General features: G+C 40.2%; 1 protein-coding gene across 1 annotated transcript; it reads right to left on the bottom strand.

Annotated features, from left to right (window-relative positions):
• Positions 1-1247: 1247 nt before the first annotated feature.
• On the bottom strand, positions 1248-25019 carry LOC108034221 (protein Wnt-4). Its single transcript, XM_017109063.3, has 4 exons — positions 23248-25019; positions 2496-2994; positions 2189-2416; positions 1248-2055 (listed from the first exon to the last, which is right to left on the bottom strand). The coding sequence occupies exons 1-4, from the start codon at positions 23874-23876 to the stop codon at positions 1813-1815; spliced, it is 1599 nt and encodes a 532-aa protein (XP_016964552.1). The 5' UTR covers positions 23877-25019; the 3' UTR covers positions 1248-1812.
• Between the last annotated feature and the right edge of the window lie 1974 nt (positions 25020-26993).

The following is a 26993-nucleotide window of genomic DNA, read 5'->3' as shown; positions in this document are numbered from 1 at the left end:
ATAACGCGCCAACAAAGTACAGTGTAAGCTCCTTGGTACACTTTGAAGACAGATAATAATATATAGTTTATTATACCAACTTATTTTTATTAAAATAAATTGTTACCAAAATTATTAAAAAAAACGTAAGTTATTTTTTTTTATAACTAAATTATAATTTTTTATAAACGTATGCTTTTGATTTTGGACAAGATTACTTTAATCAGAAAATTCTGTTATGTATGTATTTTGAAGAGGCAAGTTTTAGTGTTCTTTGAAGAGGCAACCCCCAAGTTTCTTTCGGGTTAGGTGCTGTTTGGCGCTCTGTCTCGTGCTAAGCCACGTCGCGTGGACATCGTGAGCAGTTAATTTAACAATTGATAAAACCAGTTATCTAACACTTGAGGTTGACGCTGTTGGGCAGTGGCTTCCTTCGGTTTGGTCGGGTTTGAAGCTGTTGAAACGGCCTCAAATGGGACACTGACATTGATATTGACGATCAATGTAACCGGCCGAAAGTTGATAAGAGTTCGCCAGTTTGTCATTGGCCAAGTCGGCTACAGTAACGTGATGAATCGAATTTTTTATAGCGGCTGTACGTTAATTGCTCAACCAGAAATTACTTAAATCTTTATTTTTAAGTACCTATCGTTTTTGCAAGGACACCTGTGTTTATTCGTTGATAGTAAGTGTTCTTGCATGTTTTATTCTGTGTCTCTATGGGACCCAATTAGCTAGCTTTGTAACAGGAATGTAAAATATTAAATTCAAAATAAGGAAAAAAATCCTAAAAAACCATGATTTTTAAAAAAAATTTTAAGAATATTTGTATAAATTGAATGAATAATTAATTTCTACTATCTCGATTCAGAGAAGATCAAGAGATCAGTAATTATAGAAACACAAATATTCTGTTGAATATTAAAAAAAGAAACTGGAGTTAATGCTAAATATGCAAATAGATTTTTTTTAGAATTTTTTTTGTACTGTAAAAATTAACACCAGTATCTAGGAATAAGTATTATATCTTTTTATTGAGATAAATTTGTCAATACACTAATTTTACATTTAAATAATGTCTTTACTGTAATTTACATCTTGATTCTACACCGTTGCCTGCGTCTTTGCTAAAGTAGTCTGTAATTTTACCATCTCCACTTTAGCTAGGTTCCGCACCCCGCCTTATTCTTGAGAACGGATTGCTCTCAAATTGAGGTTTTAGGAAGTTATGTAACACCCACAATAAAAGTAAAATTCGAGGTTTATTTTTATGTGAAACTTTTTATTTCATTTCAGTTTTATATTTTTTTTTGGTTTGTTTTGTATGTTTAAATACTTATTAAAATTGTTTTTGTTTTTTTATTTTCGTTTTTGTTGCTGTGTGTTGTTAGCGTCTGCTTTTCTGTTGTTCTTTGTGTGTGTGTCCGTGTTTTTTTGTGGGTTTTCCGTTTTGGTAAATGAAGTTTTACGATTTTTTTGAGATTTTTTCTTTGCGACGGTATATTACTATATAGTAATTATATAGATAGATGCATATATGCCCTTGTGTGTGTGTCTGTGTGTGTATGCCTGTGAGTATGTGTGTGAATGGGTGAGTTTGGACTTTAGCTAAGCCTTAGCTTTCTGTTCGTTTTCTATCGTTCTGCATATCATTTCGTTCTTTTTGCTTATCATTTCAATAATATTTGTTAGGAATGGAAAAAAATTACAAGCCATAAAGGTCGAAAAAAACTTTACAAATTACATTTTCAAAGAGCACGAGGATAGAGGGGGAGAAAGTGATGGATACGGGGGGCGTGAAGAAAGACGGCGGAGATGGTGGCGGTGTCCCGTCTATTTACAAAAGTATTTATCCTCGAATCGCTGACAGTAGTCGCAGATCAGCTGGCAGCACCGACCATTATTGAACCGACATCGGCACTTCTCCACCTGCTTGACCACCTGCGTGGTGTAGCCACGCCCACAGCACAGGGTCCCACAGTTGTCCGGGTGCAGGCACTGGCGATCCTTGGTGACCGCGCAGTAGGAGGGCGAGGTCTCCAGATAGTACAGTGTCGTGTATTGCGATTGTTGGGGCTGCGAGTGGAGATCAAAGAAGTTTCGTGAGTTTTTCAAGTAAATTGAGTTCCTTATCAGATAAAGTTTAACTTTTTTCCTTAATTTGATGATTTAAAAATAAAATCGTAGACTTTTTAAGATGGAAACTCACTTTCTTGCGCCGCTGCTTTGGCTTTTTCATGCGACTCGAAGATACTTGGCGCATGGACCGCTGGTTGGGCGCCTTGCGGATGGCCTCGTTGTATTTCTGCCTCAAAAGCGTAGCTGTGGCATTAAAGTCAGCCATCTTCTTCCAGCAGGTCTTCATCGAACAGGAGCCGGAGACGCCGTGGCACTTGCACTTGTCCATCATCTGCGAGGAGACAGCCTCAATGCCGACCTACGATGAAAGATATATTTTATGTAATTCGTTGAACATTTTCTAAGATATTTGTTTTTAATATAATATACAAACTTACCTCTGAGTCATGTCGCAATATCTCACTGACCTCGTCCCCATCGCCACCGCGTAAGTCCAAGAAGCTTCGTGTCACCCGCTTGCCGTGCTTCAAATTGTCGTTGCATCCGCCCCACTGGAAGTCCTGCGCCTCCCGATTGTGTTTCTTGGGGCCACAGCTGCACTTGGTCATCCTCCCCTCGGCACAGGCCCGGGCTATAGAGTGGGTCATCGCGGCGGCTGTGAGGGCGTGTACAAAGGCCGTCTCCTTGTAGAGCTTCTTGAAGATGTTCCGCTTGCCACGCGTCTCGATAGAGCAGTTCCACCGATCGTAGCGGAACTGCTCCTCGCAATGGGTGGTGGCCAGGCGTCGGGCCTCGCTGAGAGTTCCTGGGAGTCCCGTCTCCTTGCGACACTGGTGGTTCTGCCGCCTCGTGGCAGGCATGTATCTGCAGGGCCCTCCCACTTGACCTTGCGACGTGAAAACCGCCATCACCGTGTGCTCCGAGATAAAGTGTTCACTGAAGATAGAGATTTCGAAAGGTTTCAATAGAAAAATGTTTAATACATATGTTATTTTCATTGTATTGTTGTTAAGTTCAATTTGCCCACTTTCTAAGAGATATTTTACCTACCATGACAAAAAAATGGACTTTCTTAATTAAGATTTAGTTCTCATTTTTTAGTTTAAATTATGTGCTCATTTTTTTGATAATGAATTTTGGTTTTACACTTTGCATGTCATACGGCGACACCTACCGCTGACTTACAAGACTTCAGAATTCTACATGAATTTTACCCATCACTTGTAGGGCGCCATCTATCGTATCTTAGACCCACCGTGCCATAAAAAGAACCGGCTAAAATACCGTTTCAACGTAAATTTGAATTTATATGACTTTGAGGTCATATTTCCTCATAAATCCTTAAATGTTTTTAAAAAGCCTAAGCTACCAACGACAACATTTATAGATTACACAACCGCAGTTTTAAACTTTTACAGCTAATAATAAACAAACACATGAAGAATTTTTATTTGATTAATCAAAAGTTTCAACATATCTGAGAGCGTTTTTCTTATCAGCTTATCACTGATTCGGATTCTAGGAATGGCAGAATTTCACTTGAATCGGTTTCTCATGGAAACTTCAATGCTTTTTCTCCAGTTATTTGGAAGTTTATTATGAGATCGTATTTTTATTATTTCAAAAAGAAGCCGCCGCTTCACCTCCAGCTCACTCGCTTCCTGTCCAGCTTCGGTTATCATTTTGTGGCACCGGCACCCACTCCGCCTCGGGGCTTTTGGAGTATGCTGATTTGCAGGAAATCTTAAATTCTCATAAAACTTAAGTGCATCGTAAATTGGCGTATGAGTAACGAGCTCAGCATATCTGCGGCTATCGGCCTATCTGGCTATCCGACTATTTCCGTCTCCGTCTGCGCCTCGAGGCACCACCGATTTTCCACTTTTATTCTCCGGTTCATCTGCCTCAGCTGCTGCCCATTTCGATCTCAACTTTCCCCACTCAAAGTCTGTTAATAATATTCCATTCCGATTCGTTCTACATTTTCCGCGTGCTCACGCTTTATGTGAAATTAATTTGCCACATTTTCGCAATTAATTAATTAATTGAATGTTTGAAATGTTTACAAGTAGTAGTTTGCTTCGGCTTTCGGCTACACTTGTGGCATTTGTTTGGATCCCGTGAATCTGTGGCTGCGGCTGGCCAATTTTTATCTATTTATCTCCCGCTGCTTTATTTCGATATTTGACGTAGTTTTCGGATTGATTAAAATATCATTTGACGATTGACGGAAATCCAGACTGGGTTGGAATTCAATTGGGTGGTCTGGGTGGTGAAGGTTTTTACTTTGTTTTTGGAATCTGTTGTATATTTTTAATTCATGATTTATTTGAAATGTTATTGTGGTATGGGTATATAGTGTATATTTATATAGCCTTTCCCATATATATTCTACATTTTTTTGTTCAGAATTTTTAAAGGTGAATGGTTTTTTTATGAAAAGTCCTAAGAACTCTGTAAAGGTGCATAAAAACTGAAGTTGACACATGTCGATCCATAGATCTCTGCACTAAAACCCCTTTTGAGACCTTCGTTGTGCCCCGGCCAACACCCTCGGGGTCTTCAATTACAGCCCAAAGCCCATGTAAGTCGTCATGTAAGCTTTGTATTGTTATCACATCCGATTTGGTTGTTGTTTCTGCTGTTACGGCAAGTGCAATGCAAAGCGCATTAGGCCAGAGCCCAACAACCCGTGACTCCCACTCCCCTCCTGCCCATTTCAAGTTTGGATAATGTGTGTCGTCTTAGCCATTGAAAACATTGAGGAATTACAAGCCCTAAGCCCCGAAGAGAGTGGGTGATGGGTGGAAGCTCGGAGATAATCCGTTTGACAAAACGTTTACGGGGGCCAATTGGACAGACAATTAGCAGGGAAAATGGCTAAAACAATTACTTCGGCCAGGAGGAAGTCGGCACTTTAATATCACAAATTTCTGGCCGCCAGCTAAGCACACACATGCAAAAGATATAGATTCGTATCTTTCAGATACAAAGTAGTCGAAAGCTATTAAAATGGCCACAAAGCAAAACAAACTGTGAAGAGTTGGTGGTTAGGCCAAACAACAAATTGATGGACAGACAGACGGATGTGTGCCAGCAAACATGTGGGAGGGAGAATAGGATAGCGCCGTAAAACAAAAGTGTTGATGGATATTTTCCTCGTGCGCCGATGACGCTGAAGTTGTGTGTTTCTGCTGCTGCTGCTCCCGCTCTTTTGAGTGCTCTTTTTCACCCGTTTTTCCCTCATTTTCCCTGTGCATTTGTGGAGATTCATCAAATTTTCAGAAACGTAAAATATTCAACACACACACACAGGTACCCAGGCAAAGCACATATATAAATCCCTTTGTGCTGCGGCAAAAGCATTTTATGGACTTTACAGTTTTTAGTTGCTGCTGTTGATGCTGCTGCTGCCCCAAACAGCATAGCAAATGTGCAACAGCAACAGGAGGCAGAGGCAAGTGCAGTCAGCGATTGAAAGCAGTTCGAGAAACACCAACAATACACAGGCAAAAATACAGCACTTCATATCGTGTAATAACTACCAAAATACTTGTAGGGATAATTGTGCATGAGACTAGCAATTTATTAAAATTAGCCGAAATAAAACTATTTATAAAATTAGATTTTAAAATAAATTAATAACAATCAGGAAAAGTCCTGGCAAATCCATTAACCAGATTTAAAATATGGTGTAACAATTTTAAATTCGTTTGTTTTGTTTAAGGAAGACTGTTTAATTTAAGTAGTTAATTATACTCCTACAGATTTTTATTATTTTCTTTTAACATTATACATATCACTTTATAAAAACCCAATATTTATTCAAAAAACAAAGACTAGTATTATATTTCTTTAATTTCCCGCAACTCTCGTCTCATATCACTTTTCTCTCTGCAGAAGAGGATAAAAACTGAAATCAACCCAGGCAGGCACCCATAAAATCTTTTTTAAAGTAGCATAAGCATATCGAAAGCTGAAAATGCTCTCTCGACTTGAACTTTTTTATGGGCTTTTTACCATTTGCATTTTATTGCCAAAACATAAATGCAGCTGCCGGCCACGCACTGTTTTGCCCCGCCCCTCCGAAAAATGCATTGCTTATTTTTAAAACATTTGACTTGCACTGGGCTTGGGCTACCAGCTCTCCAGTCGATTTCTTTTCTGGGTGGCGAGAAAATGTTTGTTTGTTTGCTGGTCGCTTTGTTTTGGTTTCCTCTGTTTGCCTTTGGCGTAGCTGTCGCATAATTCACCCCGGCCCGAAACGTTCAATTAAAAAGCAAGTGCAAATACTGTAACCCAATCGGATCGGAAAATTGATGAACTTAAGCAAAACGCGACGCGGTCGGTTGGCTTTAATTGATAGCTGGCAAATGAAGCAGAAGGCGCTGGGTTCTCTGATTTTCCTGTTTTGTGCGTCTGTGCTTTTTGCTTCTTGCTTTTGCTGGCCGGATTGCTTGCTTGCCTAGCAAGAATGGGGCCAATGAGGCGTCATTTCTATGGGCAATTTGCTGAGAGACAAGCAGTTTTCTCAAATACTATATGGGCACAAACAGTCGTTAATAGTGGCGATCATTAAGCCGATTTGCATCGTGAATACTCAAAAATAATCGCTTCTTATACACAGAAAAACATAAAATGGCCAATAGGACCATTTAAAATGAACCATTCAAATATAAAATAGGGCATATAAACTAACGATTTAATGAAGTAGGTATTTAGATGGGTTCAATTAAATAATTGATAAAAATTTTTCTCGAATTACAATTTTTTTTCTCTGCAGCTCACTGTGAAACTCTTGGGAAGGTTTAAATTTCCGCTGTGCCCATTAATTGCCATAACTCTTTTTCAATAATTCAAGCGGACCCCATTTGTTTGGCTTAACGGCTTAACAGTGTCGTCTCCTTTTGTCATTTTGGATCTCTTAAAATCTTCCGCCGAGTCCGCTTCCTGCACCTGTCAGCTTATTTATTCATTCGTTTTATGGCCCACGAAACACACTTCAAAATGCGCTGTAAATATTGCGCTTAAGCCGCTAAATTGCAAGCGGTAGAGGCGGTAAAAGCGGGCAACATCAGGCAACAGCAACAATTGCTGTCAGCAAAAAAGGGAAGCAAATTGCAAGCGCGAAAACCGCAAGACAAACGTCCGCCCCTTCGGGAGAAATCCGCTTTCCGTTTATTTTTCCAGGACGAGGGGTCTCTAAATGCTGATGTATGAGATGTTGCTGTTGCTGCCCAATTTCGGCAGCGTTAAAACATAAAATATGCTTCCGCTTCTGCTTCTTTCGAACCCCCCAATGAATAATGTTTGCTGCAACAGGGGAAGGGAGAGCGACTGCACTGGGAAAAAATCATTACATTAGTTTTACATTTTCTAAAAACATAAACATTTTTTTTTCGTCAAAAATATTTTTAAAATAATATATATTTTACGCATTTTTTTGAACAATATTTTTTTGTTTATATTTTTGTGTTTTTTTATGTTTTTTTTTTGATTTTCTAAGTATTACAAAATGAAGCTTATAACAAAAAACTCAACGAAAAAAATAAACTGAACTTGTAAAATAGTTTAACGAATATTTACAAGTAATCTAACACTTGTTTAAAATTTAAATAGGGTGTTATAGATGTGGGTGTTCGGTTTTCAGAAATGGGTATATGTAACAAATTGTGAATGAAGCTGTATAAAAAACCATGTACTTGTAGTTCAATTTAAAACCTTTGGTATCTGCTTGATAATCAAAACCAAAAAATATGAGAGTAACTATTCCCACATTTATTTCCAGTGCTTGTGGGTGGTTGTTAGTGTGGGGCAGAAATAGTCGGTGGTTGTTTTTCGGCTGCACTCGGCGCTTCATCATAAAAAGCGCATCCTTCTGCCCAGCTCCCTGCGCCGAAGATTATGGTCATCAATTTTGGCATCATCCAGCGGCAGTAGCAGCGGCAGCCCCACGACGACAAACAGTTGTAACCGTTAACAATGTCGCTCCCCCTCGACGGCATCAGCGCAACAGCAACAAATGTGCCCCCCGAGAGTTTGGCACAAAATTAAAAAAAGAAAGCCCGAAACCGAAAACAAAAAAAAAGCAAGAACGGAGAACGGTAAAAGGCATTTTTATGGGCTGGCTCATAAAATTTGTGCATGGGATTTTGGACTTGAGCAGTAAGTAGACAATAAAATGACGTCGCTACTTTTTTGGATTTTTAATAAAACGTTGCGGCAAATGATTAAAAACAAAAAGCAGGCAACTGCGCAGTAGCAACAGCAGCAGCAGCAGCAGCAATCAATTTACTTGGCCACCCAGAAAGCGAGGGTCGCTCGGCCACTTGCTCTCTTCCGCACTGGAGCTCTATTTTAGTTTTAAAAGCATTTTAACGGCTTACTTAGGGCTCACATATCCAGCGATGCTGCTGCCGCCGCTGCGGTTTATTTACTCAAAAATGATTTCTGTGGCAGAGAACAGAATCGGAAAATGCAAAAGCAACGTTAAAGTTTATCATTAAGCAGCCGACGCAGACCAAAAATGCCATGTTGCTGCTGCTGCTGCTGGCGGAAGCTGATGTTGCTGCTGCTGCTGCTGCGTGTGCGCCATAAAAATGCAATAAAAATCTTTACGACACATTTCGCTTGCAACCCTCACATTAGGGCACGCACACACACAGGAATATATAAATTTACCTTATATATATATATATAGATTTAGCCACACTTCACACCTAGCAGCAGCTCGCAGCTTCCTTTCTGGCCCCATGTTGCTGCCGTGCAGCGATGTTGCTACCTTGGAGCGACGGCTGCAAGCCATTTTTATGCCCAAGCAGTTAACGCCATTACCTTGGCCACGCCCCCAGCCCGCCCCTCTCGATGTTGCAGCTGGAAATTGCTGCTGTTGCTGCTGCTGCTGCTGTTGTGCGGCTGCTGTTGCCGCCACCCGCAGCTTGTGTCATCAGCAATGCTTAGCTGGTTTCTGCTTACAGCTTTTTATTAGGCTTTCCTGCTTTTGACAGCTTCATTGTGTTGCATAAAAATTGAATTGTAATTGCCAGTTGCAATTTGTCCAGCAGCAATTCTGCAACATCATTGGCAGCCCCATCTAATTGGCTTTCTGCATGGGCGGCATTTTTTATGGGTTTGAGAAATTTTTGCATCAGCTTCTTAATGTTAGTTTCACTTGAGAGCTTTCAAATAAATTCCAGATGGTACTTATATGCTTCTAATACTTTTCCGTTTATAGTACCTAAGTTGCTCATACTTGTATCTCAAAACACATCAACAACATTATTTTCTTCTTTGATTCAAGGAATTGATAAAGAACATTATGATGTAAATGTAAACTGTAGGTATATAAAAACTTTGTATTGCTTATAATATAATCCATATATAAACAATCTTTTATCTTACAATTTTAAATAGCCTATAATAACAGAAATATATTTTTCTGATATAACATTTTTTTTTAATTCGTTGATAACTATTAAGGAATACTTTTGAAAGTACAAAGAGTCAAGAAAACTGAAGCTTTCCATCTATAAAACCTAATAATATTTTGTTTCTTAACTTTATGTATTGAAAATTTCTTCGGCACTTAAAAGATTGGTGATAACACTTTAGGGTTTGGTTAAATGAGTTTCGTGACACGCCAATTGGAAATGAACATGGGTGTGCTATGCAAAACCAGCAGCCAATTTAGAGAAAAATCCTCATAGATTGCAGTTACACTCCAGTTGTGGATGCCAAGCCCTTGTTTCTGCCACTGCAACACATTAGCCCAAGCATTGCATTTGACATATATCATTCTCCAAGAACGCAGAATCCGCTTCATTAACCATCCAAAAACTCCACCTTCTTGCACTCAATCTTCGACTGCCTGGCGTTGCAGCTTCCGCTTGTTGTTGCTGCTGCAATAGCAACAGCAACATCCATTGCGTGTTGCTCTTGCCTTTCATTGAATACATTGCCAAACTATTTTTCAGCTAATATTAGATGGTTTCGTTGGTGTTGCTGCTGCTGCGGCTTTTGTGGCTGGCATTTGCTCGTTTATGCTTCAACGGCATTCCAGCTATTTGTCTGCATTTCTTCCCATTTTCGTTGGCCGCTATAATTTCTCCAGCATTTTACAGCCATTTGTTGTTTTTGCGCCAGTGCTTTCCTGCTCCTGAGAATTTATCAGGTAGTTTCATAAATAGCCGGGGAATATTCCACCAAATATAGAGATTTTGTGACTAATTTATGAGATAGCCTTCGTCATTCCAGAAATGAACTTCCAATTCCTTCTAAATGAGGACTTATTTATGGCATTGTCATAACATTATCTCTTCTCCGTCGGGCAATTAAAATTAATTGCTGGCATTTTGGTCTTCGGCTTTCCCGCTCTTCTATAAAGTTTTCCCATAAAAATTGCCAGCGAATAGATTTAAATTAATTTTTCTGGCAATTTTCCTTTTAGCTCCAAGGCAACGACCACCAGCGGGGGAACAAAGCTTAAGCTTAGCTATTAATGATTAATTTGGCGACTTGGCTGGACTGGTTTTTGTGCACTACAAACAAATCTTCAGGATAAGTCATAAGTGATAAAAGCATAAAATATTATATGTAGTTTTCTGGTTATTTAAAGGCAAGCAGGAAAAGTTTGTTACAATCTTTTTAGATGAATATATAAAAAATCTAAACAAATACTAGTAATTCTACTTTAGAAAATCAAAATATTTCCCAAAGTGTACTTGGCAAAAAGGTGGTGGAGTACGAGCTTTGAATAAAAGTCTCGCATAAAAATTAAACATCAACGCGAAACGCAATCAACATTAAAAGTTTGCGAGGGAGCTCTTGGCTTACATTTTATTTACTTTCCCATAAAAGAGAAACGTACGGGAATAAACCGATAAGAACCCACATCCACGCCCAGAATTCTGACTCAAACGGAGAGCCACGGACTCCAGACTCCGTTTTTCTGTGGGATCCACTCAAATGCGTTTCGCATAAAATGCGTTTTTATGACCATGACGAAAAAACGATCCTGATATCACACCCCGAGCAGGCCCACGAAGAAAGGAAACCCGGCTTTTCTTTCCACACCATCATCATCAGCTCATTTCCCTCGAACTGGGAAAGGGGGGGGACAAGTTTTGGGGATGGGGCGGGGGTGGAAAGCGTGGCTAACATTGCCGCAATGATGTATTAATGGACGGTCACGTAAAGCTCGTAAGATTTTTACAAGCAACCCTCGCCACGAGCCGGCTCACAAAATGGCCTTGGAGGTGGTGTTTTCCTATATGCACCACAGATTATGTATGGGTGGGACTGAAGTACCATCGCGCACATTCCTCGACTCTTTCCCAGCTCTCCAAGTTGTTCATTGAGTGCTAATTAAGCAAAAATCCCGCCCCACAAACGAGGCCAAGTTGGCGCCACATACACAAAAAGAGATGCCACAGCCAACGGGCCACATCCACGCATAGAAACTGATTCAGATTCAGATACGGATACAGATACACTTTCAGATACGTGTACATTCTACAGCCGCAGCAGAGATAGAGATACGGAAAGGTCTGTGCTTTATTCTCTAAACAAATCAAATGCTGCCACGAAGGCATTCAATCAGTCGAGTTCACTTGCTCGCAGTGTTGTTGTTATGAGGTGATAAAACAAGTTCATGTTGCACGGATCTCTTGCCTTCTGGCATCTTCTGCTCTAGTCTGGTTCGCTTTTGTTTTGTAAACTTTACAAATTCGATTATTGCCCCATTAATCGAGAGTAGTTCGGAAGGTTTCGATTTGAAATGTATCATTCTGGTTAATGAAAATTAATGCCAGACTAACAAAAAGCATAAACAACGGCAAACAAACCGGGGATAACAAATCAAATGCATTTTTAAACATGAGAGAAATTGGGGAAATGTGTTAGGAAAGTTGTTGATTTTTTTGGGGAATGTCGCACTCTGTTGAGATTCTCTAAAAATACTGTTGTGAAAATGTTTTTCCTATCCCTAAGCCCATTTCTGCCACTCCATATTCGGTTGCCATCCGAAGTTGTTGGACGCTTCCGTTCCTTGTTTTCACTCGTCATTTTAACAAATCTAAGCCAAACAAATGACCAATCACAGCCGAAAAATTTGGTAGAATAGCCACACTGAAAAAAATTATTTTTAAGGGAAGAGAGTGATATCTTCAAAATGTATACAAAACTCAAAAGGTGTTTTCTACAAACTCTAAAATAAAATTCAGAATTAGCTTTCTGGCAATAATGTGTATAAACTCATTCAATACTTATTCCAGAGATATTATAATTTTTTAAAGAACGTATGGTATGATTTATTATTTCATTGCTCAATACCAAAGGTTTATTTTAAACCTAATATATTTTAACATCCAACTTTTTCTTTAGTGTGATTTTTTAGAAATAAACAAGGAAACTGCGAGTTTCGGAATTAGAAAAAGCTGTTGCTGTGACCACACAAATTCGCTGGTTTGCTTGGCTATTTTGCCAGCCGCCTGTCAACGCCAAGAAGCGCTTAAGCATTATTAATCGCTTTCGAAATGAACTGTGCGCCATGATAATGAGCAGCGAAATATGCAATGCAAATGCACTTGCTGCGAAAAAGAGTTTGACAAACCGGTATGGATGGGGATGTGGATGGGGGCTATGGTGGGGATAGTCGAGGCAGGAGATCGGCCAGTGCCATCCATTGGCATATGCTATAGAACTGCTGCTCTGTTGGCCAGAAAGGCAATTTTGCATAATTTCCGAAACACATGTTGCCTTCAATCATGCGAGAAAGAGCAGCATCGGAGTGGCAAAGGGATGGGGACGGGAGCGGGAATGGGCTCGGGAATGGGATATATGGGATATGGTAAAGCGCCCTGAGGGCACATAGACAAATTGACTGAGTGACTGAGTGACTAACTGACTAACTGGCTGGCTGCTTGACTGCTCGACTGCATCTGAATGCTGCCTGTTGAATTTTACCCGGGAATTGGCAGCCGGGAAGCAAGTGAAAACGTAGCGGAAAACATTTTAATACTAATTACAAAGAATTTGTGCCGCCGCCACTTTTACTTGTTGCCCTCTTTTGCGCAGATACCCTTTCTAAAAGGAGTCCTTAATTTCAGACAGGTAAGTGTTAAGAACATAGGTAAAGTGGCGTAAAAGAATTTAAAATACTTTAAGTATTTTTGTAAATATTTTTTTTTGCCTAAGTTACTAATAAATAATGGTAATACTAAATATCCAGCAACAAAATTGATGATTTCTTAATTCCAACTTATATTTTTGTTTTCTTAATGGTTTTAGAAAATGTGAAATAAATTCAAAATAAAATAATTTACCAATAATTTACCAATTTCTAATTACCAATTTACAATTTGTTTTAGAAAATAGCCATACCTATATGTTTAAAATATATAATATTTATACAGATCAATAAGATTTTTCAAAAGAATCGACAAAGTTCTTCGCAATGGTATCATTAGGTATATAAAAACACAATCTAGCTGAATTTCAACCGAAAATACTTGATGGTATCTGCCTATCCTTATTATTCAGTTATTGGACCTTGAGAGCGCATAAAGTATTCGCCGATTAAGTGCACTTTTCCCACAACTCACTCTTACTTTCTGAAACTTCTGGCTCCGAGGGTCGGGTTGCCAGTTGCCCCCCTCGCATTTTTTTCGATTTCCGAAAATAAATGTTAGCGCATCGCCTGCGGCACAGGACTGCGTTTTAATTGGAAAACACAGAGAGCCAAGTGGAGTTCCCAGCTCCAGCTGTTGGCTTTCGTATCTTTATTTTGCTTTTTGGGACCTCGAAGGCGGCGGTAAAATCGCTTTAATCAAATCGTTTTATGACAGCGCGCGCTCACTCGTTGCGGAAAAGCGGGAAAAGGCGGAAAATCAGAAAGGCCGACAAATGACACACACAGACGGTCACGAAAGACACATGAACGTCATTAAGTAAACACAATTGGATGGGAAACTCGGTGCCTGTGTGTGTGTGTGTGTCTTTGTGGAACGCGGGTGGCAGGTGAATTTTCCCAGTTTGACATTAAACGCGTGTTAATTTCATTTAATTTGGGCCGTGATTCGCCCCAAGGGGGTGGGGCAAAAGGGGCGATCGGTTCAGACATCCACGGTAAACGACCCGTCCGTATTTCTGTTCATCCATCAACGCCCCGATCGCTCAACTCGCTGTGAATTTCCCCCCAACTGCATTTGTCAATCAGCGTTTCTGGGCAGAGTTTTCCTCTCAGTCTGCGGCATTTTCATTCTTTCTCCCTTTCGATTTTCCTCTTTCTTGGACTGACATTCAAGGTCCATCATCTCTGTGCCTTGCTCTGCTATTTTGCTCTTGAATTTCGCCTGTGCAAAGTGAAATTTTTGGAGGGCTCCCAAGGGAGGTACATATACCATGGTATATGGTTCGTGTCTGGGCGATCACACAACGCTTTGTCAAGTGGATATTTATGTTTCGGTCTATGATCTAGAAAACTTGAGAAGTCAAGTGGGTGGTGCGGTCTAATGATTTGTGGACGGGGCAAAGTGTGATACCAGCTAATAGGAAAGTTCTTGTGGGTTGAGTGGGCTGCGATATTTTGAGGAGGGTGGACTGATTTAAGGCCCTATCAGGTTCTTTAAAACATTAGGCTGGTTAATTTGTTCGCTTTATAAATACTTTTGACATTTATTTCGTTACGAAATAGTGCTGAATGGTGGTATTTTTACTTCTTGGGTCAAAATAATAAATTTATGTTTTAATTTCTAAAATATTTTAGAATATTTTCTTGACTTTTTAGTAATTTTAAAAGTGAGTGAATACAAATTTCTTTTAGCTAAAACTATTTTCTTCTTGCTCCCTTACTATTACATTTTTTACCCAACTTTGATTACTTATTTTCCATTTTCTTATCTTGCTGACTAAAACGTCTTTCCTTTCTAGATTCCTCCAGTTACGCCCCAACCTCAAGCCCAGCATATCCATTTCGTTTTACCCCTCGATGAGACCACAAATTGAATTAAAATACCAAACATGTTTATTTTTTCGGGGTAGTATTCAATGATGATGTCGCGATGTCGGCGGCTTCTTTACTTAGCTCCCGGTTTTTTATTCTTTTTCCACATACTCCTCATTTCCATAACTGCTTTCGGTTGTCTGATTGGCTTGGAAAAAGCAGAGATGCCTCGGTTTACTTGGCTTTTATTTTGTTTTTATGTCGCCGCCGTTGTCGCGTCTTTTGTTCAGGGTCAAATTGGCAATTTATATCGATCTGGGGAACGCTCAACCCCTCGAAAGGAAATAAAGAAATGCACATTAACACCTACCACACTCGAGGACAAGTGCATCAAGCGGTTCCATCTTGGTCACACCTCTGAAGCATCCGAGATGAAAGCAAATATACCCGGGAAGGCGGCGTGGCTCAGACCATTAGGCCTGAGGCCGAGCATCAATTAGGTTTAAAGACCCCGCCAACGATGTTTGACGGCATGCCATGACTCTTGTCGCTAATTTGCGCAAATTATGTGCCGGGCCTCTTAAAGTACCGCAAAGTGAGTGCCAACAGCCCAGGCAACCCAGCCAACCCAGCAATCCCAGCCAGGAACCAACCATCCAAAACTCCAATTATGTCAACAGCAACCGCAGCAGGCGCAACATCAAAGCCCAGCCGGGCGGCTTGTCTTGCGGCTCCTCACCTCTCGTAAGACACCAGAAAGCCGGGAAGCGGGGAAAGCAGGGAAAGCCGGGAATGCGGGGAAAAGCGCATGGGATGCCGCCACACGGACAACATGTTGCTGCGGGACAGGTTGCAGCAATCTTTTTTACCAGATCTATTGATTCGTAGGGGCACAAATTTTGTACCCTTAAATTCATTCCTTTTTTTACAACCAAACCAAACATGTCAGCTTTAAACACAATGTTTTGATTCCACATTTTGAATTTGGTATCATTTTTAATGATGTTCAACATTATTTAAAAATAAATTCAAATAAGCATTAATAAATTTCAATTAAAATTTAAACAAATTTTATTACCTCTTTATAATTATAAAAAAGGAATTCATAAAAAGTTTTCATTCCATAGGGTATTGCATTAATTGTTCAATATATTTAAAAATGTATTTATCCCAACCTAATCCTAACAAATTAAAAGATACATTACTAGAATAAGGGTTTTTGTTCAAATCACAATAATGGCCCCAGAAGGTTAAAATAATGCTTCTTAATTTATTGTTACAAAACAAACCGTATAGAATATTTGGTTAAGAAAACTTTCCTGTTTCAACATGGCTTTGTATACTTATAAAAAACATTAAACTCATTCAAAATTTCGATATAAGGTCAGTTTAATAAGCACAGACATCGACCTAATTATTTGCTTACACAACTATCTCCCTTCCTGGCCATCCCGAGCAATTATGGCCAAACTCCAGCCATTCTTTGGTAAATATTTTCCCAACAAAACCGAAAAGCCCACAGCTCTCTAATCGCTTGCGAAAGTTATCATAACCCGAGCAAAGGGTTAAGTAAACAGGAACGTCAACGCTTTGTAGGTTAAACCGTTTAGGCAGGAGTGGAAAATGGTGGGGGTTTTTGGGGATTTGTGACTGCAATTCGGAGTCGCCAACTGCGTGTGGCAAAACGCTTTAGCCCCCCCTTTGATCTCTCCCTCCATCTGACGCTTTGATGTGCGGTGCGTGCCTCAAGGTCCACAAAAACTTCAAGGTCCCAACTGCGGGCGTGTGTATCCGCATCTGTATCCACGGCTTGTATCTGTAGCCACATCTGTGTGTGGAAATTCGTTGTTTGTCTTTGATGCAACTTCCTCAATGCGCTGCCAAAATGGGGAAAACTGTAGTCCAGAGACGGAGACAGTTAAAAAAGATGGATGGAACGGGGGGCACGGGAGCAGCGGGGTCCGCGCCAGATGAGATCAAAGGCAACTCGAAAAGCCATCACGCTTTTAGACACACGACCAAAACACGGCAAACTCCAGGAATTGAAATAAAACAGAATCAACCGCATCTTGCACTTGGCTGCCATCTAAAACAGCATTTGTAAATGCACTCCAAAAAAAATACATAAAATTAACATAAATTGATGGTTTCAGTTCCACCAAGGAAGGTTGTAGTTCTCACAGGAATAAATCAACTATTTTTTAAAGATTTCTTCTTAAGAACTTAAGTAATCAACATAAAAAAACCGACACCTTTGAAATAATATTGTAGAAAAAAAATGTATGGCTTTATGCACACTGTCTTAAAAAAAACAAAAATGTTTTTCCAGCAAACATTTTAACTTTTAAAGAACATTTTTTTGTTTAAATTATAAGAGAGTGTTTTTTCAATAAATTGCTTAATATTTTCTTTAAAAAGTTGTAGATAAGTTGATTTTGAGCCATTTCCAAAATAAAAAATTATATATGTTTTTTTTCGTTTCAAACAGTTTTAATAAAATATTTTTTAGAGTGTGCAAATGCATTTGTATCTGTAATCTGTTTCTGCATCTGCTCCTCGAAGTTTGTCTTACTTTTTACACCTTTAAAGATGTGTTTTGTTATTTGATTTTAGGCTTCACCCTTGAATCGCTTTGGAATTCGGTTTTGAGCTGCCTGATTTGTTTAAGTCATTTGGGCGATTTTCTTTACGCACTCTCCGTTGATTACATGAAAATGCATTTTCATGTCATGGGAACGCATCGCTGCGGCCCTCAAAACCGAAACCATTCCATTGTTGTGGCAGTTGCAACCCTCGGAAATGCAGTTTCTTTTCGGCTCTCTCGAGTTGTTCATCATCACCGGCATCGGCACAGAATCATCGGCATCTTCTGTGCTGGCATTTTTATTGGGTTTCATCATGGCCAATTTATGACTCCGATCCGCTTTTGTGCGCCTCGTCTGGCAGCTGCTTTTTGTTTAAACTTTTATGGCGCAGCTTTAGCTTTTCCTTTTGCCCGCCTTTCATTTCAACAAAAGGACATTCGGCATAAAGGAATTTACCCAAAACGGGGGAAAACTTACTCACAAAAAGTCCAAAACGAAGACGGAGCTGAACCCCAGTTTATCATTAAGAGACAAAAACCACAGCAACGGAAATGCCATCAGGAGTTGGAGGAATAAAAAAGATGTCGAGAAGCAGTCCAAGTTGAGAGACAACGGCCTCATAAAACGCAGCCATCAAAAACGACAAAATTAAAAAGTTCAAATGGCAAATGGCAGGCAAATTGTTAGCCGTAAAATAACTAGAAAAAATCTACGGGAAATATTTTTCCAGAAACAACGAAGTGGCAATGCTTTAACTGTGCGGAAAGGTGGAAAAGTTAGGTCTTATATTCGCTCAATGAATATTTCAGAGGCATTTAAAGAGTTATTTATTGGTTAATCGTTGAAAATTCTCTGCTTGTTGAATGTTCAATTGGATTGCTAATATATCGGCTCATCGTCCCAATGGAAAATTTTGAAATAAAAATTTCTGCCGGTAAAATATAGTCCAATAGATTTTGGAAAAGCAAAAAATACGTAAGGCTGTAGGTAAAACATTTTGTTAGTTAAAACTTATACTTTTACAGAAGTATTTATATTTTTATGAAAATAAAAATGTGTATGTTATTTAAAAAATGTATTTTAAAAAAGTTAAGATGTTTTTTAATTAAAAAAGTCACTTGTTTCATATAACTGAAAGATATAAAAAATATATTATATTCTTTTTCTGCGTATTTCGATATAAGAACTTCCTTTTTTTCATATATACCAAAGTAAGTCATCCTGAAATGGTCCAGCTGCTGCCCCTGGGGCTGCATCTCCACTCCATTTCCAAAATCTTAACCCAAAGACCCGCCGACATTTTCATTGTCGTCTTATTGAGACAAATAAATTTCGGGTGGTGCCACATGGCGATGCCAACTGCAGTTGTCGCAGATTTTGCCTGGATATTTTTAATTTTGCGGCGAGAATAAAAAACAAAACTTTGCACATAATCGTTATCGTCGATGCTGAGAGGGAGGGGCCCCCGGAAAAACCATCGACTTGACCATAATTTGCGGCTACAAAACAAAGGCTTTTCTTGGGTAGTGGAAATTAGCATTTTTATGCTTCCGCTTCCAACTCCAACTCCGGCCCAGATGATATAGTCGGAAAGTTTTTATCCACAACAATGGAAACTTGCACTCGTAGTTGGCATAAAGACGTCCAATAAAGTAAGGACATGAAAGCGAGGACATGAAAGCCGGGTGGGGCAGCCAAGGAAACGGTAAGTAAGTTTTAATTACTCCTTGACAAATATTTAAGTTCGGGAGTTCGGCAGTTAGGGAGTTTGGGAGTTGACAACCGGGCAGAGGCAGAAGGGAGGGACTTTGTCTTACGCACAATTAAACAGATTTTTGCCGCTTGTGAGGCAAATGAAATCACAGAAGAACAAAACAATGTCTGGGTTCCGGATTTGGGCTCGGGGGTTCCGATACGGAACTCAGATCCGGTGGGGTTGTAACAACATAATTTTGCGCCGTATAATGTCATAAATGTCTGTTAACAAAACAACCGACGACGACTACGACGACGGAGAACTGAGAACGGAGACGCAGACTGTCAAACATTATTACATTATTTGCCTTTTGCTTTTGGGTTTGTCAAAAGGCTGAAATTGAAACCAACCCCGTGGCTTCTATTTGCCCGTCTCTGGGATTTCTGGTTCTAAGATTCACAGCTCTCGCTGCCAGATCAACCCTGACATGGGAGATTAATTGCGCCAGTCTTTTCCTTGGCTGAGCTCTGGCCAGGGTAACCAGAGGAAACTTCATCATCGAGTGCCCCCTGACAGCAATTATTAAATTTTCATTACATCCCCTAATCAGCATTTTGTGCATATTGATTGTGTAAACAGGCGTCGCGTAGTCGCGTAGTCGCTCCAGTCTCGTTCACAATTTGATTTCCAACTCGGAGCGGGGAAATTGATTTGAGTGCTGGGATTGAGATGTTGGCGAAGGGTTAGTGAAGTGACTGCTTGGCTGGCAAAAACGAGGTTTAGGCAGGTGTTGAAGTGGCTGGCTTGCGGGGTATGGCTTTTTAATAGGTTCACTTCGTGAAGGCCTAGTCGACATAATTATGGAACTCACTTTGGGGTCATTAAAGGGTTCATACTTCTCAAAATATTGGTTTGGTAAATATACTTGTAAGGCTCTATTTTGAAAAAGGGCTAACAAAATGTATTCTAATACAATTTATTGACATAAGAAGAAAATGAAATATAATTATAAGAATAAATCAAAGAACGTTTGGAAATCAAAGTGGTTTTATATCTTCCATTAACTATAAAAACAACTCAATAATAAAAAAATTTTGTGTAATAGAAATGAAAATTAAGCGATGGATTAGAAATGAATTAAGAATACTCAAAGAAATGATAAAAATTCCTCCAATTCTTTGTTACATTTTTTAAATTCTACTTTTTGTAATATCTTTGAGAATGAAATTTTACAAGAGAGATAAAAAGTTATTAATATATAAATTGAAGTCTTTGTTACTGTTCATGGACCTCGACTTGTTAAACAAAAATGTTTATTCGCAATCCTTTAAAATTTGTTAAAAAGAATAGGAATAAAATTCAAAAACTAGCATTTTATTTAAAATATTTTTAAATAAACTCACAAAGGATGGCGAATACCTGAATGAACTTATGTCCTGAATATGTCAGTGGAACACGGCTATGGATGAGTTGAAAGCCCACCAATAATTGCCTAAACCAACTTCATTAAACCACTACTGCAATCCACCGACTTCGAAATCAAACCCTTGCACATCTGTTCGTATGTCTTGGGCAACTTTGAGCAGTGATTTGACTTTTGCGAGTCGTGCTGACATTTCAAATCAATAAAGTCGCACTTTGCACTGCCACCGGCACCTGCTCGCAATTGCGGGGAGCTCGGAGGGTCGGGTCTGCAAATGGGGGGACACACACGCATTACCATCCAGTTTAATGGCAAACGGCAAACAGCAAACGATGTCTTGCTCAAATAAGCCGATTAATTGTAATCAAGCAGCGCGTCTAAATGGACACCGACTGAATACTCAGCTGGGTCCGGAACGGAACTGGATGGCCTTTCTGGCTGGGATCCCCTGTCTATCGATTTCTGTCGTCTGGCCGCTTGGGTCAATGCATGTGCTCGCAGGAAATAAATAAATACCTAAAAAAAGAGGAGAATAGCAAGGCAAAATAAGTGAAACACTTTCTACCCCAGGCAAGTGTTCCAAGTGGAGCCCTCCCCCACCGGAGTTTTGTGTAATAAAAAGAATTGCCAATTGCGAAAAAGGCTTCGAACTTACACGCTCAGAAAAATCCTGTTCTATGTATGTGAATTTTGTTTAATTATTTACCGAATTGATCTCCAGAATAGAATTTACCTTAAGATCGTTAAAATTGTCCTTTTTATTTTACCAAAATAATTGATCTAGAAACAAAGCTCATGGAAATATTCTGAGATCGTTTTTAATAACCGAAAATTGTTCTTGAATTAAAATTAGTTAATACTTATTAAACAAATACAAAGTATATAGCACAGAGTGAGGCTTACATATGATTTTATTTTAAGATTTGTATCACCTTAAAAATAAATATATTTAGCCTATATATACAAATAATTTATTTTCCCAAAGGGAAATTCATATCTTTTTCTAAAATATTCATGAGCACATTCGTGAGTCATGAACAACCTTGCAGTGCACAATCTCATCCCTCCTGAGCCCAGGATATTATGGGGTTTTCCCCCTTTTGTTGGGTGGTTTTGTAATGACAAATAATAACTGGTGGTTCTGCCTGTTGGCCCCCGACCACGGTTTCCCTTGTCAGTGGGCAAATTAATGGTGAAGTGTAAGTAAAATTTACGCTCTGCCACCGCAGGTGCCCCTGCCCGTGCCCCAGCCCCTCTACAAGCCCTGTGGTTCGCATCTGCTAATAATCATAAAAAAGGCGGCTAGCAGCATTTTGACAACCGACAAACCCCACGAATGCAGCACCCCCTTTTCAGAGGGTTTCGGCTGACAGGCGCAGAATAAAGCAAAGCCAGCCGAGGAGCACCAGCCGCCAAACAAAGAAAATATAAATAATTTTACTTTATTGTTTAAACCCGGCTTGGACCCTCATTTATTTATGTACGCTGCATTGCAACTGATTAGCAGAGCTGAAAAGGGTTGCCAAGCGGCTGTGGCATGCCGACTGTTGCACTTTTCGCGGTGTTTTTATTTATTTGACTTGGCAAGTAACTTGCCAGATCAAAAGACCGCTGGGGAGGGACCTCTCGGTTCGCAGAAGATCAGGAACCGATTAATAAAATTTTCCACAATAATAAATGCTTTTTTGATGTGAAGCAGAAATATTTCCAAGGAAAAGCAAACAGGAAATGGAAAATATTGTGATAAAATATTTCGAGTTTTGCAACTTTAGATATGGAAATGTTAATCCCCTTATAGTTCAAAGAAGCTCTCAAAAAAGTGGCATATCTGAATTTTAAACAGTATTACAGTATTTTTACCCTATTAGAAAAGTATTTAGCTTGAAATATAAATTATTTTTTATACTTAGAAAAAATTTGTATTTAATCAGAATTTGTAAGATTAAATGCGAATGCTTTTCTAAGTAACTATTTGGTAAGTTGGTACACTAACTGGATGTTAAATAGATTTTTAGAAATAGACTTAGAAAATAGCTCACAAAACTAACAAAATAATGTTGTTAAAAAGTAGAATAACTACACTTAGCTGACCTTGCATTGATCTAATTATATTTTAATTAAAGAACACTTCAGCTCTTTTTTGATGGCCCAAGGCAGGGCCCTTCAATTTACCTAATTACCAACATCTGACTTGCTCTAACCATAACTTCTCGATTTTATGTAATCAAAGTTCACCGAGGGCCATGCGGCTCATTTAAGAAATCAGAACTAGAACTTCGAGCGAATCAAAGTTCACTCCGTGGGTTAAACTCGAACATGTAGGCATGTTTTAATAATTGCGAACACAGAAAATAATTGTAAACGTTGATTGTCCCACTGGAGTTGGGGGGAGCCCAGAGAAACTCACATAAAAGCGCCCATAAAATGCCGCGACTGCAGAATTACTCGTAGGACAAAACAATTTGATGGCCGAGTGAAAGATCTCCATCAATTGATAAGATTTCAGTTCAATTAAGAAGGGGGCAATAGCTACAGATTGACTCACTTGTAAAGGCCTTGCTGCATATCCATGTTATTAGAGCCGGAGCCCATTCCTAGGCCCATTCCGGCCGAGCCTCCTCCTCCGCCCAGACCTCCTCCGTTCAGCATTGTTCCGCCGTAGCCCAGATTGCCAGGTAAGCCCTGGCTACCGGGCACTATGATGCCCAACTTGGCCAGTCCGGCCAGGGCGTGTCCATGGGGATGGGAGCCCATGTTCCCGCCGTGATGCGTTGGTAGTCCCATTCCGTTGCCGGGAACTCCGAGACCGACTCCCGAATGCCAAGGGCTCCCCATGGAGCCCACACCTGCTCCGATGACCGAGGGAACACTCGAGGTGCTGCTGCCCAACTGATTGATCATGGATCCGCCACCCGGTGAACTGTTCACCACCTGACCAGCGTTACTTCCCATCAAGGTATTCAGTATTGTGCTGTTCATGTTGCCGTTGTTCAGATTGTGACTGCTCTGGTGTTGCTGCTGGTGCTGTTGATGTTGCTGGTGGTGTGTGGCAGGATTGCTGCTGTCGAGATCGCCGTTCTGGCCCACCATCAGCAGCTGATCCTCGTTCCGCATCTGGCCCAGACTCAGCTGTGCGAGGATCATCAGCACAAATACTCCCGTTGACGATGGCATTTCTACTGATTTATTTTATATAATTTTATATATTTTATCAAAGCGTTTGTTGGTGAATTGTTGATTTTGCTAAATGCGTTTTCTATAGTCTACTTTTTGGCGTGATGTATTGTGGATGCTTTGTGGTAAGTACTTTAGTTAATAAATTACTAAGCGCTAGGGTTCTACTTTATTAAATATTTATTACTTTAGCTTTATAATTAGAATTACGCGTTGTATGCTTGTCAAAATGATTTCGGGTTATATAAAATTGTTATGCGGCCGTATAAAAATTGTTTAATATTCTATTCGATGCGGTTGTTGTTTTGTTTTTGAGATTATGTATTTTGATAATTGCATGAATTTAGTTTTGTGTTTATTTTTGTGTAACTTATTTTGGACTGCTTAATACTTTTCGTTTGATTTCCACTCGCTTGATTCGGGCTACTACATTTTTGTTTTTCTAGCTTGTTAGTGGATTGAATCGAATAAAACTTGAATTTTCTTCACATTGGCACTTCAAACGTTTTCCTTTTGTTATTACAGCGGCAAAAGATGATTTATTTGCTCTGGCGATGTGCGTTTTTCCGAGTGGTGTTTTCCTTGAGGTTTCCTGGGAAATCGGAATATCTCCGATCGAAGAGCGCTAGATCAAAAGGCGTAGCGATTTTCCCTGGGCCAACCGACGATCGAGCGTTGGGAAACCCGTTTGGAAGTTGCTGCTGCCGCCGTTGCTGCTGCAGTTGCAGTTGCAATGATTGTTGCTGACCGCCAGCGAGGCCGTCGCCAGTGCTTCCTTACACCGCCGATCCATCCATTTGGGCTGTTTAGGTTCGAGGGTGTTCCGCTGCACATGAAAAGGCGCCGCGGCGCATTTAAGGAATTTTCTTCGGGCCGGCCGGCCGGCCACTCGCCGTACGCACTTACGGCCTACAGATCACAGAAGTTATCACACACACTGCGGATGGGGGATCCACTGGCTTTTCCCGTTTTCCCTCCGGATGCGAACAGTTTTTCACGCTTTCCCAACACTTTGGACTTGGGCGAGTTTCGCTTTCGACGGGGGAGTCGACTGACTGACTGTTTGTTTGTTTGAATCTGATTTGGGATCTGAACTTTTTTGATTTTCAACCACCGCGCCACACGTGCGTCCATCAGCTCGTTCGGCACTCGACTGAATCATCGACAGCCGACCGTCGTGTGTTGCCGTTGCCGTTGCCGATGGTGTTGCTGCTGCTGCTGCTTTTGCTGTTGGTGTTGCTGCTGTGCCGTTGCTGTTGCTGCTGGGATGTTGCTGCTGCTGCTGCTGCTGCCGCCTGTTTGGTGGCCCTTCTGATAGGCAAACGCGGTCGTGGCCGGCGCATGACGAGGGCCCGAAATGCGTGCGCAGCCAGTGACAAACTTGCAACATGTTGCATGTTCAATTGATCGCCGTCACAATATATGGACAACACTTCATTAATTATGGCGACAACTTGTCAGCCGTAATTGCTCCGTGGCTAATTGGCAGGGAAGTGTCTCTGGGTTAGTCACTTGTCCCATCGAATCCCAATCCCAGCTACCGCGCATTCTCCGGGCACTCGGTTTATCTTTTGCCCCTAGATAAACCAGGGTTTGGTTTGCCGAGGTTTTTCCTTGTTTGCTTGCGCAGTCCATCCATCAGGCAGTCTTTCAATCTCGCAGACACTTTTCTCCTCGGTCCTATCCATCCGGAAACACGGCGAAAAAATAGGTACCACAGCACACTTAAACTCTAAATAAAATTCTTTAAACAATTTTTGTTGCAGATTTATTTTTAAGTAAGGGAATAAAGCATTTGTAAGATTAAATTGTATCCTGATTTAATAAATATTTAATTTAGTGTTTGGGCATTTTGAAATATCTCATATAATACTAATTCAAAACTATTTTTTTGAAATTAAAACTTTAACGAACATTAAAATTATTCTTTCAAAATATTTTATTTTACGCATTTGTGTTACTTGTTATAGAAATTTGTTTAAAATTTTAATTTTACAAAATTTAAGTAATTTTTAGAACTCCAAAATATTTCTCCCCGTGTAGACTACTCACCTTTCCACTTGTCTTCAACTTTAGCTGTTTGTTATTTACCTTCTTCTCTCACTCTCATAGACTCTATACACAGACATTCCCAAAAGGGCAAGGCACTCGGCAAAAATTTTTAGCTGCAACTTTTGACCCAAAACCCTCAGATAGCGGATAAACTCTTACCTGTCGGGCACCCAATATTTGCACAAGTTAATTACAAAAACAACATGGGTGGAAAAGCGATCGCTTGGTTTTTCTATTTGTCCAAACATTTGTCAATTTCATTGAGCTCTGACCAGGCATATTTCCTGCACCCATCGAAGGGGCGGCACAGCGACTTTGATCGTCCATCGCCGTCCTCCTTTTTGGTTCAATTAAGATTCATTTTAACGCTCCAAGAAAGGCCCGTAAATATATACTGTGTGGCATGATTGTTCGTTCTCGGCGTTTATCTAATTTACTTTTACTTACACTTACACTCGCAAGTACAAGCGCCCCCCAGTCCCCAAAAAAGATAAGTGTCTGTCCGCTGGGAATCGGAATGGGAATGGGAATGGAAACGGAATTGGGATTGGGCATGGGCTTGGGCATGAGAATGGGACACAAACTCAAGACCCCAGAATCGAGCAGCGGAGCTGACCAGTTTTATTGGCTTGACAATGGGCCCGTGTCTTTGGGAGAGAAGGTGAGGGAATTGTTGTTCAAGTGCCTTTTCATTGCGGCACTTTGAGATCCCATCGCGGAGCAGCGAAGGAGAGAACGAGACGCCGTCTAATCTCTGCCCCCGGGTCTCCATTCTAATGGTTTCTAATGAACTACTTAAGCTGCTGATATGGGAGTGATTGACGATGATTCGGCGGAGGCATGATCTGTTAATCTCAACGCAGAAGTGCTGTCAATACAAGGATCGATAGCAGGGTGGCTTAAGAGATTTTGGCCATCCCTAGGGGCAATCTACGGGATGAATCACTTGGGGGATTACGCAAGTACCTGATGAGAGCATTAGTTTCTTTATGTTGCTCTATTATAATGGTGTGTAAAGGTTTTTAAAAACTGTGACCTGATTGGTCTTAATTTGTTGATAAATCC

The sequence above is a fragment of the Drosophila biarmipes genome, chromosome 2L (assembly GCF_025231255.1).
Source record: "Drosophila biarmipes strain raj3 chromosome 2L, RU_DBia_V1.1, whole genome shotgun sequence".
NCBI classification, from domain to species: Eukaryota; Metazoa; Arthropoda; class Insecta; order Diptera; family Drosophilidae; genus Drosophila; species Drosophila biarmipes.
This window is presented reverse-complemented; position numbering and strand designations above follow the sequence as displayed.

Bases quoted from the DNA above. Each gene is read 5' to 3' on its own strand.
- LOC108034221 (XM_017109063.3), bottom strand. From the start codon at position 23,876: ATGCCATCGTCAACGGGAGTATTTGTGCTGATGATCCTCGCACAGCTG. The intron at 2,995-23,247 runs GTGAGTCAATCT...CTCTATCTTCAG, and splicing joins ATGCAGCAAGGCCTTTACAA to TGAACACTTTATCTCGGAGC. The intron at 2,417-2,495 runs GTAAGTTTGTAT...CTTTCATCGTAG, and splicing joins TATTGCGACATGACTCAGAG to GTCGGCATTGAGGCTGTCTC.